Raw genomic sequence first — 12,769 nt, forward strand, 5'->3', positions numbered from 1 at the left:
TGCAAAAAAAAATTATAAAAAAAAAGTTATATGGAAAAGATAACATGCATTAACTGTAAAATCAACTTACCTTAATAGATGAAAACAACGTTTATCAAGAATCAGAGAGAAAAAAGTGGAATTTAAAAAAAAAAGTCAAAGAGAGATATTGGAGGGAATTGAAATTTTTATGAATGGCGTGAAAATAGGGTTATGGTAAGGTAAAGTGGCGTGAAAAGAGGATAATGGAAATATGTGGGTAGAAGTCATGCGCTTGGATAAAAAAGGTAAAATATTGCAACTTTTGCTATTAGTTGTAATTTTGAGAAACTATTGCTATTACTTGTAATTAATCTTAGATATGCTAGTTTGTGTAATTTTTTCTTTAAAATAAGGTTTTTGATTTATTCATGTAAATGGATTAGGTGTTATTCTGCAAAAAAATTATTTAATGTTTTTGCTTCTTCAACTAAGATTTTTTTATTTATGATGATTATGAGGTGTCTATTATGAATGATCATGTGGTGTATATGAGGCTTTTGGAGCTTGTTGGCCTTACGGTGATTAGGTTCACCAATTTTTTTTAATTTTGCAAATAGCTTTAATATACTTGAGATACTTTGTTAACTGCTGCAACAAATATAACAAGAAAATTTTATATTCAGTAATATATAAAAATATTTTTATATCCAATTTATCATGGTTGCTAAATATAATATGTCTCAACTCAAAATTTGATATACTTTTTTGCTTTACACCTGATATATTTAATGTGTTTTATGCATGTTTCGTGGCTACTAGAATTGATAACAATTTTTTACGCTTGAGTCCGGACTTAACACGAGCCACGATCATTAGTATTTTATATATTTGTAAAAGTGTCCGTGTGTTGCGATCAGACTATACTACAAATATTTAAGTGGTACAAATATAGTTAAAATGATTAAGTGAAAGAATGACAACTTTAAATGTCTCTCAATAAGTTTAACCAGAATTTTAATTTTTCCATCAAATATTTTATCACATAAATTGGCACGAGAAAGCAATCAATAGTCAAGTTGATAGTACTCTTTTTATTCATTTTTACTTCTTCCCTATTTTAAATTTAAATTTTCAATTTTAACATGTTAAAAAAAAAATTACTTTATAATTTTTTTTGTTTCAATTAATAACTTATTTCGTAAATTATTTTTTAAGACATATTCTCTTTGTTCCTAAATACATGTCGCACTTTTGAATTATATATCCCTTAAAAAAACATTAACTAGAGTATGATTCGATTGAATTATCCTTATTTATTACTTACTTTTATTTAATATTTCTCTTTTTAGTATCACATTAATACCGTTTCATATTTATGACTAAGAATAAAAGTGAAAATAAATAATTAATTATGTTTTAATTTTTTAAAATGACAAAATTTTAAATTTTCATTTTCAACTAGAGGCAGTATTATAGAATATATATTTTTAGTAAAGCATGATTATTACTTAGAAATGGAGGGAGCATAAACATCAACTAATAGATTTTGCATGAAAAAATCGTCATGTCAATCATTATTTGTTTAATGAATGTGTCAAGTAAAAATGAGTGGAAGCATTAATTAAGGCAATGCAATAATTAGGCATTGCCTGACATAATTTTGGTCAATACAATATTCACTTTGTTCAATAATAATTATCCACTATTAATTTGAACATCACACAAGAAACAAGAAAGATAAATTGACCTTTAAATATAATAAACTTAATGTTTTCGAAAATGGTTTTATTATGAATATCATTAAATACCAAGGGTAAGATAGGTACAAATAGATAAATTATTTATGTATTTTTTATTTAAGAAAATATGTATTTTTATATATTTATTTTTAGTATAGTGTACTATAAATAAAGATGAATGGAGGAATATGATATGGGGCCATTTGGTTAGGAAATTAGTTATCCTCACATTAATTATTCCACAATTAGCTATTTCGAAATTATTTATTCCACCTTTAAGAAAGAATAAAAATAACATTACAATTACGAAATAATTAATTCTAAAATGAATTATTCATACATTTTATCTCAATTAAATATGGAATAAACTCATAATTTTGAGATAAATAATTCATTATCCCTCTTGTCAGTTATCCTGAAATTAACTATTTAAAAATTAATTATTTAAGAATTAATTATCCCATCCTCGAAAAGAGATAAAAATAACACTATAATTATGAAATTAAATAATTTTAAAATGACAAACGACAGTCTAGCAAGTTGATCTGCCATTTGCCAAACGCCCAAGGAATCTAGCACGTTCGACATCCAAACAAAACGGCATCGTGTCTTAGTTTCACGAGAAATTCAAAAACATAGCTCATTTTCTCAGGTACCGTAAATGGCGACTGCTAGAATTGTACATGGAATTTCACCATTCTCCCGATTCCTCCACCTCCACCTCCACCTCCGTCGTCGTACTTTAACCTCCGCAGTACGGCCTTATTTCGCCGCCACATCGCCGCCTTCTACCGCCGTTATATACGATCAACACGGCTCTCCTGATGTTGTCACTAGGTAACTAACTAACTAACTCCGCCCTCTCTATTTATGTGCCACACCTGTAATTCTAGTTTCCACACTTAATTCAATTTCTCAAAAAAAAAAATGTTTTTAGAGTGTAAGTGTCAAAAAAATGCACCTAAAGTAACTAACTATCAGCTGTGTCACCTTAGAAAAACACTCTTACTTCCTGTGTCTCATTTTATGTGGCATCATATAAATATAGAGAGTCAATCAAACTTTTATTTGATCGGAATATCTATATATGCCTTGTAAATTCAGAGTATTTTAGTGTGAATGCCAAAAATACACCTAAAGTATTCAATTTTTTGAGTTTCATAAGTATCTACTACCGCCGTTTAAAAAAGAATGATCTAATTAATGACCCCTTTCCCTTTTTAGCAACTTTTTAATTACAACTTTCCAACATGTTTAAAACCACGATATTAAAGAGTGTTTTGGTAAGTATTTTTTATTTTCTTAAACTTCATGCCAAGTCAAACTATGTCATTCTTTTTGAAACAGAGGGAGTAATTATTAAGTGTGCAAATTTCCTACATGAACTATCTTAACTATCATCCAATATTTATCGAAACACATCTAAACTATTAGTTGTTCCCTTTTTCTATCTAAAGATGATATATTTCAGGTATGAAAGGAAATAATTTCATAGTTGAGTTCCGTTTAGACAAATTGTTATTGAATACGTGACAGTTTAGGTAGGAAACTAAAAAATCAAGATACTTTTGGTGCGTTTAGAGTTCCATACCTGAACTATACGTGTGTGAGTTTTCAAGTTGAACTATCGCCAAATGTTTATCGAAACACACTTTACCTATTAGTTGTTCCCTTTTACCAACAGAACAATGGTGATATTTTAGGTAGGAAAAGAGAACATGCAATAGTTGAGGTGCGCTTTGATAAATTATTATTGATAGTTCAGGTAGTAAAAGTGAACACGTGACAGTTTAGACAAGGAACTCAAAAAATTTGGATGCTTTAGGTGTATTTTTGAGATTTTTCTTAATATTTTATGTTATTAATTACTGTAATCTAGAGTAACTTTTTGTAGTTTTCAAAGATATGAATTTTATTTCAAAAAACCTAAAGCTTTTCCATGTCCGAGTTCAAGGTCAAAATGTAGAAGTTTGAATCCCGAATATCCAGCTGTGCCACACAAATTGGAATGGAGGGAGTACTTCTCAAATTACTAGTACTGTTCGAGTTCTAATTATGTAACTGTATGTGGTTCCGTTTGTAAGTTTGTGTGTTTTGTGTCTGTGTGTTGCAGAGTGACAGAGCTTCCACCAGTGGAAATTAAAGACAATGATGTGTGCGTTAGAATGCTTGCGGCTCCGATCAATCCTTCTGATATTAATAGAATTGAAGGTTCTACTATTTGAGGTTTTAGCTTTTTTGCATAATGGCACAATATTTATGCATCATATATACACAGACACCTAACTTGGCATTAGATGACAAGTAAACACTTCAACTTTGAGAGTGGATATCTAGACACCTCAATTCGTCTCCACTGTGTCAATTGAACACTCCAACTTACAAAATGATCTTCTAGACACCTTCAAAATTTATATGTGACGTTAGTGCCAAGTGTCCACAAGACAGAGCAGGGATGAGTTGGAATGTTTAGTTGCCAGTGGAGATAAAGTTGAGGTGTCTAGATGTGCATTCTCATAAGACAAAGTTGAACCAAGGCTTTCTAGGCTACGATTTTCTTAAATTACACCGAAAAAATTAGGATAACAGTGGTTATATTTGCAGAGATTTATGTTGATAATTACTATCTATTAAGCTTAGTATTTCTGACAATGATTTGTGTGGGGATCCATTTTGGCCTGGGGGAGGGAGCTTTGAATATGTTATTGTCTGTAGAAGAAACTATAGCGCTTACATTTTTTGAGCTTTTCTAGGTTTTAGCTGATTTTTTCATCGAGGCTAGTATAACTTGTACTTCACTTGAGCAAGCTGCTGCTGCTGGTATAAGCTATAACTAGCACAGACGCAAACAGAAGAATCATGTTGAACACGCCGGGTAAACAAAAAATATTTGAAATCTATAGTCACACAAATATTGTGTTAAAATGTATATTTGCCCTCATTAGTTACAAATGTTAACAGAAGTACTACCAACTGTTAAAAAATGCCAAAAAAAAAAAACAGATTTATACCAATCCCATTTTCCATAGGTTTCTTTGAAGTGTCAAAATTGCAGCAAGTAGCAAAAAGAATATAATAGTAATGTAAATAAATATTACAACGTAAGACTAAAAGTGAAATGTAACTATTCAATAGAGGGTAAAATGCAAGTACCAGCAAAAGAAGTAGAGGAAGAGAGTGGCAATTTCTGCTTCTACTAGCGAAAGAAGTAAAGGAAGAGAATGGCAATCTCTGCTTCTACAGTAAGGATTTTGCCATTAAGACATGTACTCAAGAACAACATAGGGACGACTTGTTCAGCAAGAACTGAGCTTATAACTCCGATAGACAGTACCCATGAATCAGTAGGGATATAAAGCACATCCTTTCCTTCAATATTATGTTCGTAAAAAACGGTCTAGACGCTTGTTCAATCAGTTTGTGTTTGTGTCCAAGTGGAGTCTGTCTACGAATGCCGAATTACATTTTAATATCGTGCTTGGTTGGATACAATATGTCAAGATATTATATTATGACTGATATTGGATGGTTTTAGGCAGGGTAGAGGTAGACCAAAAAAATGTTGGAGGGAGGTGATTAGACATGATATGGAGCAGTTACAGCTTACGGAGGATATGACCCTTGATAGGAAGGTGTGGAGGACACGGATTAGGGTAGAGGGTTAGGGGGTGGGAGTGCTTCAGTAATAGTAGGGGAGCACTCCTTTGTGTCTGGAGTTTCTTGTTCATGGTATTGTGGCTGTAGTATTAGCTTGTGGCTAGCGGTGTTAGGTTTTTTTGCATACCGTACTAGTTTATATGCACTTATCTTTTGTGTTTATTATACTGTTAGTTTGTTTTGCGTACCATACTAGTTTATATGCTATCTTTTGTGTTTGTTATATTATTATCGGTCCTAAGTCGGGGGGTCTATCGGAAACAATCTCTCTACTTCTCCTGTGGTAGTGGTATGGTCTGTGTACACTCTACCCTCCCAGACCCCACTAGGTGGGAATACGCTGGGTATGTTGTTGTTGTACTGATATTGGATTCTTGTTATTTTTAACGCAATATATATCACCTAATAGTCTAAAACATTGGATATTATCAATTTGCCAGTATGAACATCTAATTAGAGTGTAAATTGCAAAATAAAAATAAAATTACATCTAATAAGAGTGTAGTATGATGCCCCAAAGTTTTGGGACCTGTCATCTGCCAGGATTGTGCGTGCCAACTAGGCCGCAACATTGTTAGCTATGTAGGCGGCATAGGCGGCATGTGCTGAGGGAATATGCTGAAGTCGAAGATGAGGCAAAGGGGCATAACATGAGGCAACATGCATCTATATATGTTGCATGACATGTCCTAAGAGTGCCAAGGTGATTTGGAGAGGGCTTGGTGTGAGTCTAAGGGGCGGAGGCATGGTGAGGATCGTGTGCGGTGTTCGATGTCGGCGTCGTGCCATTTTGAGCTACAAGTGGAATCTAAGGATTCCAGTTTAAAGTGTTGATATTAAGGGTACCTTATGTATGCCTACCAAATTTGGGGTCATTTGGAGTCCGTTTGGATAGGGGCTTGACTTGGCCAAAGTCCAGTGGCATTGTCGTAATTTGCTGATTGGTCCGAAGGCCATAACTCGTTCCATGTGTATGGGAATGAGGTGAAACTTCATGGAGGTGTGAAGGAAGTCAAGAGAAAGGAGTAGGAACAAACGACACCCAATTTGGAGGTCCGATGGATAGTCTAAGCCCCAGTATGATTCTCGGGCAGAATGATGTCTAGTGACAGCCTACTAGCCTTCCCCGGGTGTGTCGACAGATGGCCACCCAAGTGTGCTGCCTTGAGGGACAACCTCAAGGGCCTGCCTTGGCATGTCAAAGGAATGTGCAAAATACTCATGGGCTCTAGAACCCTATGGGCAACGCAGGGTCGGGTGGACCAGCGTTGGGCGCCCCGACAAGGCTAGAGGTTGGCTATATGAACCGACATGCCCCACGGGATGTCTAAATGATAGAAGGATGCCTCCAAACCGATAGAGCAATCGAGATACTCTCCCCAAGAGACTCGTGAGCTGACTTGTGAGCTTGGCCAAGGTTCAGCCAAGCGAGCAAGGGTCCGTTGGCCTAGACACACAGTTGTGGGGCGACACTGTGCTATGGAAGTTGGATGCAAGTTGCGTGGGCTATGTTTGGCTATGCCATAAGACAAGAGAGGGCATGTCTAAGAAAAACGCTTGAGACAATGGCCAAGGATTGAAGGTTGCCCTACTCGGGTGAAGCAAAGGCCAAGTGCACATGCACAAGGCGATGTCAAGCTTGAGGATAGGACTGTGCACGCTATAGCGATGCTCAGGTCCAGGCGAGGGACGAGTATGTCCGTAGCCATCCCCAGGAGCGCATATGGATGAGATTCAAGGATTGAAGGTACGCCACAAGAGTTGCTTATACGTTGGCCATGTCAGCCGACATGTTGATAGAGCGGCACCAAAGGAGCAAACCTCTGAGGCGAGCTTCCCACAGGCACAGGATCGTGCTAAAGACCTGGGAAATGAGGAAGGCTGACCCATAGTTGGGGGAACCATGGGCGCCTCACGGACAAAATTGTGTGCCGCTGACACAGTGAGTAATGAGCCTGTGACAGTAGGGTTGTATTCAATATGCACTTTGGTGCATTGTGCTAGAAGAGAAATAGATGTTTCTAAGATCTCAACTTGCTCTGGATGCACATGTTTGGACAGAAGTAGGTCTCGTTAGTTCTAATGTTTTAAAGTTGATCAACTTTTGACTTCGGTGGACTAGGGGTTGGGTGGTAGAGGCAATATTTATCTTTTCTTTGTGTGACTTGCTTTTCATCAAATGATGCCTTCTTGAGCTAAAGCCTTATGGTATTTGTTTGTTTTCGTTCATTTGATCAATCGCTCAATCAACTATGCATTCATTCCAAATAAAGGACTAAATACACAATTTACAGTTTCGAACATGCGACCTCATTGGTGGAAAGGCTTGCCTCAGCCATTCTTTCTTTCATTATTAAGACTAGTGTTCTTACAAAGGAAACATTATTTCACATTAATCGGCCCAAATCTATTGTACTGCAGGAGTGTATCCTGTCCGGCCACCAATACCTGCAGTTGGGGGATATGAAGGGGTTGGAGAAGTACACACCATTGGCTCTGCAGTTAAGGGTCTTTCCCCTGGAGATTGGGTTATCCCTTCTCCACCTTCTTCAGGTAGAAATCTGTAACTCATTAAACATCAAATTGTGCAACTGCTCCCGAAGCATAGCTTACTAGTAGCCTTGATACCCACTGAAGGTACTTAACTTGGTATTCTGACATGCATCACCACACCAATTTTTTCCATGCAGGGACATGGCAGACCTACGTCGTGAAAGAGCAAACTATGTGGCAGAAAGTTGAGAAAAGCACCCCGATGGAGTATGCTGCGACTATTATTGTCAATCCTTTGACTGCCTTGAGAATGCTTGAGGACTTTGTTGCATTAAAATCAGGTTGTTCTATTTTGAATCTAGTGTATACTACTTGTTTCCATTTCCTTTTCTAATGCTTTTCATAAGCAGGGGACACTATTGTGCAAAACGGTGCTACCAGCATAGTGGGGCAATGTGTTATTCAACTAGCTCGACTTCGTGGGATTCATAGCATCAATATCATTAGAGACAGGTGGAGTTCAAATCTGCTGAAAATATGTTGTGGTCTTGGTGTTTTTGAAGTTATTTTATTTCGCAGAATAGTTGTTCAGAGCAGAGTCTAATTCTCTGCTTTGAAAACCTTGTTTTATTCTCTGGTGTGAAAATCTTTGCTTTCCTTAGCAACATGCTACGTCTGGTCAAGTTTATAATTGCATAATATAGAAGCCTTTCTGTTGCATCTGTAATTCCTCGCTATAGTAAAAATTGCCAAATAAATACCATTATGATATCATTTCTTGATATTCCAAATTTCCCTTTTTATTGCTGTCACAGTTTCCGTATTTTTTAAATTAAACTTGAATCGCCTGAGGATTGCCTCTTTTTACCGAAGCATTCAGCAATCTAGTGGTACTAATATATGCAAAATTCTTAGAGGCCGATAATCTCTCTGAATTAAGAGGGACTTCCATTCGATTGGTTATCTGAATGTTTACATATGGTTACCAATATCCGCATTAAAAACTCTCTAGCAAAATTTTCTCAATGATTGTCTTCGTGGTACTATTCTAGAAAGGTTGAATCACCGAAATTAGTGCTGCTAACTTCTCTAATATTAATACTGCAGCCTAAAAGAGCTTCTTTCTTTCTATGTTGCCTCCAGTCAAACGTAATTGCAAATTTCACTTAAGGACGATGAGTTTGATATGTGAAGAGCTTCCTAACATCTTTCTCAATTTCGAAACAAATTCTCTGTATAAATTGTATTCATTTCCTTGAGTGTTTCCCCCCATGAAAGTAAAGTACTGAATTCATGCAGAAATAAGGTTTCAGTTAGGTTTCTTATCATTAATATCCGTATATTAGGTCTCATTAATTTAATACAAATTGCAATGCATGAGGTATCACAGGATCATAAACTCAATTCTCACAGGGTAGGATCAGATGAAGCAAAAGAAAATCTCAAGCAACTAGGTGCTGATGAAGTTTATACTGAAAGCCAACTGGACGTGAAGAATGTCAGAGGTCTCCTGGTATCAGTCAATAACCATTTTAAGTTGATAATCACTTGTGCACTGTGCTGTTTATGTAGTGCCATTTCTACAGGGCATTTTCCTATTCATTTCTGTTTCCCCTCTGACTATCCCCCCTTTTTCAACCCTACACATCTTCAATGTGTTGGGACAATGTTCTGAAGTAGTTTTTCCTTCATTCCCTTTTAAGTGATTTTTATCCTTTTTAACTGACTCTAGCTCTTTTCACGCTCATAAGAAAAACAGTATATACAAGTATACTTTACTAAGTTACACCTGTTTGTTAAATGTTTTCTGAGAATTGATCAATTTTAAAAATGACACTTCTTTAATGTCAAGGGTAAAGATGGAAACAATTGTCAACTTTGGCCTTGAATTACTAAAGTAACACTTAATTTGGGGCAAAATTTTTGAGCTACAGTGACAATTAAAATGTGACGGAGGCACCAAAGGGTGTGACCTATTGGTTCAATGAAGTGCAGTTGAGCACCATGAGGTCTTATGTTCAATTTCCAATAGGGATAAACACTAGGTGATTTCTTTCCATTTGTTCTAGCCTTGGTGGACAGAGTTACGTGGTGCCTGTTGCGGGTGGGAGGTGGCAGGTATCCCGTGGAATTAGTCGAGGTGCGCGCAAGCTGGCCCGGACACCACGGTTATCTGGAAAAAATGGGACGGAGGGAGTGAGCATTTCTTAAGAAACCAAGAAGGTATTTTTTTTTCCCTTCAAAATTAGCATCGTCTAATAAATGATTGAGTAAAATTTTAAGGAGTCATCACAATTTCCCATGAGTGAATTTGAGAAGAAGTAAAGGTAAATAGAGTCGATAGCATCCTCAATTAAAGTTCCAAAGTAGTTCCATTAATAGGTTTCCAAAAGGCTAAAAATCAAACAAGAAGGAACAGAGGGAGTAGTTAACTTCTGTTATACATTTTTTTAGTTGGTAATATTTGAGTATTTTCCATTCTAAACATATTTTTATTATTTCCTTTGATGTTGCAGGGCAATATACCTGAACCAATTTTGGGTTTTAACTGCGTTGGTGGCAATGCTGCTTCATTGATTCTAAAATTCCTGAAGTAAGATGGTATTCTTGATTTTATTTTCTAGCCAGTTCAACTTTCCAGATATGAAGGCATTATGGCATGTTCCTTGCAGGCAAGGTGGCACTATGGTGACATATGGGGGGATGTCAAAGAAACCGATAACTGTATCTACTTCGTCCTTTATATTCAAGGCAAGTCTAAGCATCATACTTTCATGTTCTTCCTGTGAAGTTGCTCTATGGTAGAACTATTTTCAATTATTCTTCAATGAGCAGTAGCTTTGAGGGAAGAAATGTGGAACAATTATGTTGCTCGGACTTTCCAAAAATGTTGCCGCACCCGTGTTGAATCCTCAAGGAATACACTATTTTTGGAGGATCTGACATCCACCATTGCCATTTTTGAAGAGTCCGAGCAACATAGAATTTATAAAGTAGTGAGACCTTGGACGGTAGGATCTTGAGATGCAGCCAGTGTTGCAATCTTTGAGTTATCAGGTAGAATCTATTACATCCCTCGTAGCCTATAGGTCATACACAAGTACCTCTCTTTTTGAAATTTTCATCTTCGCCAATTGCAACTGTTCTAGACAAAGTATTAAAATTTAAAACCTCAATGAAGCCAACAAGCTGTACGGGAAGTCTTGCCATACCAGATGTGTGAGCTCAGCCCATCATTGAACTCTTTCTTGACCCTCCAACCTACCCCCCAAAAAGGGTAAAAAGAAAAACAAGAAAAAAAACCTCAATAAGTGGTCTATTTGATGCATGACCGAAAAATACAGAATATTTAATATGGTTGGGGAGTCAGAAGTGGGTCAAATAAGGGCCTCGAGTATATGCACTTTAGACCTGTGAAAAAGTTTAATATTGGAATTTAGTGAGCAATGTTTTAGTGTATGCTATGAGGAAAAAGAATTCTGAGGTGTTATTGATACTATATTTTCAGGAGCATACCTTGAAAGGATTCTGGCTACAGAGGTGGATGAGTTCAGACAAAACTGAAGAACGCCAATCCATGATAGATTATCTTTTGGGCCTATGTCGAGATGGGAAATTGAAATACGAGTATAACCTCTCTACTCTCTCACTTGATGTCAGGATACCCCCGTGAAAGAAAAGTTTGAGATTGTGATAAATGGAATTTTAATGAAATCAAAAAAATAAATATTCAGTGATTCTTCTAAACTGTTGAAATTTGAAAATGTTTTTGTGGCTTGCTGACGGTCTTTTGGATCTTCATACAGGTTGGAGATGGCACCATTTGATGATTTTCATACTGCTCTTGAAAAGGCTATGGGAAAGAGAGGAAGGCAACCAAAACAAGTTCTTAAATTCTGATGGCACCATTTGATGATTTTCATGCTGCTCTTGAAAAGGCTATGGGAAAGAGAGGAAGGCAACCAAAACAAGTTCTTAAATTCTTAGTCATCGGTACTTAGCTTTGATCTAAAACTAGTGCTAGTATGAAAATTACTCTAATTTGAGTGATGCAATCATAACTGTACTGTATAATCATATATAGTTATTCGCTTGGAAAATCACGTCATCGCAGATAGGTCGTATAGGCAGAGTTACCTTTGTTACTGCGGACCTTTTTTTGTGAAATCGAGTTGAGGTCCGCTGGCATGGGGGAATCTATTGAACGCTATGTAAGAAATTGAAGTAGCAATTGGGGAAATTTTTCTGATAATCTTTTTATTGATCATGTGTATCCTTTTATACAAGTGTGTGTACAAAGAAAAATACAAAAGAAAAATGCTCAGTTGTACACTTGTCCCAATCCTATACAATGTATTCTAACTTCATAACAAATTGATAACAAACTATATTTTCCTCTATGTGCTACTCATGTGTCTATATTATGTATATTATGCCCAAAACATTTTCATCCAATGGTGAATAATTCATCTATCAAACTTCTCTTGGATGCTTGGATTTGTTCCATGTGGCACAATGAGGGAAACGTGAAGCTTCAAACTACTTCTCCTTTTTATGTTTGAGCCTAATTTATCTTTAAAATTCTCTCTTGCTTCACCATTTTTCTTTCTTTCTGTTGCTAATAGAGAGTAAAGCACGGATCTTCTCCTTGCCAACATCCCCCCTCAAGTTGGAGGGGACAGATGAAACCCCCAACTTGGACAACAAATCATGATGAGAAGATCCTGAGAGTGGTTTAGTAAAGCTAGTTGTTGCTTTGACGGAGTGAATTGAAGAGAAATAAGGCCTGAGAGGTATTGTTGGTGAACAAAATGACAGTCAAGCTCCACATGCTTGGTGCGCTCATGCAAAATCGGGTTGTGGGCGATGCGAATCGCGGCTTGACTGTCAGAGTGAACCGGCACTGGTAAAGAAGGAGA

The 12,769-nt window shown here is 36.4% G+C and overlaps 1 protein-coding gene across 4 annotated transcripts; it reads left to right on the forward strand.

Moving 5' to 3' along the window:
* The first annotated feature begins 2,218 nt into the window (after positions 1-2,218).
* Positions 2,219-12,114, forward strand: LOC107848020 (enoyl-[acyl-carrier-protein] reductase, mitochondrial). 4 transcript variants are annotated; one of them, XM_016692670.2, is made up of 12 exons: positions 2,230-2,537; positions 3,655-3,717; positions 3,814-3,911; positions 7,779-7,910; positions 8,048-8,191; positions 8,261-8,363; positions 9,264-9,363; positions 10,367-10,443; positions 10,523-10,601; positions 11,359-11,477; positions 11,657-11,662; positions 11,749-12,114. In XM_016692670.2, the coding sequence occupies exons 1-12, from the start codon at positions 2,362-2,364 to the stop codon at positions 11,849-11,851; spliced, it is 1,200 nt and encodes a 399-aa protein (XP_016548156.2). In that variant the 5' UTR covers positions 2,230-2,361; the 3' UTR covers positions 11,852-12,114. The 4 variants fall into 4 exon arrangements, with proteins under 4 accessions (XP_016548159.2, XP_016548156.2, XP_016548157.2 ...); XM_016692671.2 differs by having other exon boundaries at positions 11,657-12,114; XM_016692672.2 differs by lacking the exon at positions 3,655-3,717.
* The last annotated feature ends 655 nt before the right edge of the window (positions 12,115-12,769 follow it).

Source organism: Capsicum annuum, chromosome 11 (genome assembly GCF_002878395.1).
Source record: "Capsicum annuum cultivar UCD-10X-F1 chromosome 11, UCD10Xv1.1, whole genome shotgun sequence".
Taxonomy (NCBI): domain Eukaryota; kingdom Viridiplantae; phylum Streptophyta; class Magnoliopsida; order Solanales; family Solanaceae; genus Capsicum; species Capsicum annuum.

Coding starts and splice junctions, on each gene's coding strand:
- LOC107848020 (XM_016692670.2), top strand. CDS start 2,362: ATGGCGACTGCTAGAATTGTACATGGAATTTCACCATTCTCCCGATTC. Junction 3,912..7,778: donor TGATATTAATAGAATTGAAG/GTTCTACTATTT, acceptor ATTGTACTGCAG/GAGTGTATCCTGTCCGGCCA. Junction 9,364..10,366: donor AGAATGTCAGAGGTCTCCTG/GTATCAGTCAAT, acceptor TTGATGTTGCAG/GGCAATATACCTGAACCAAT.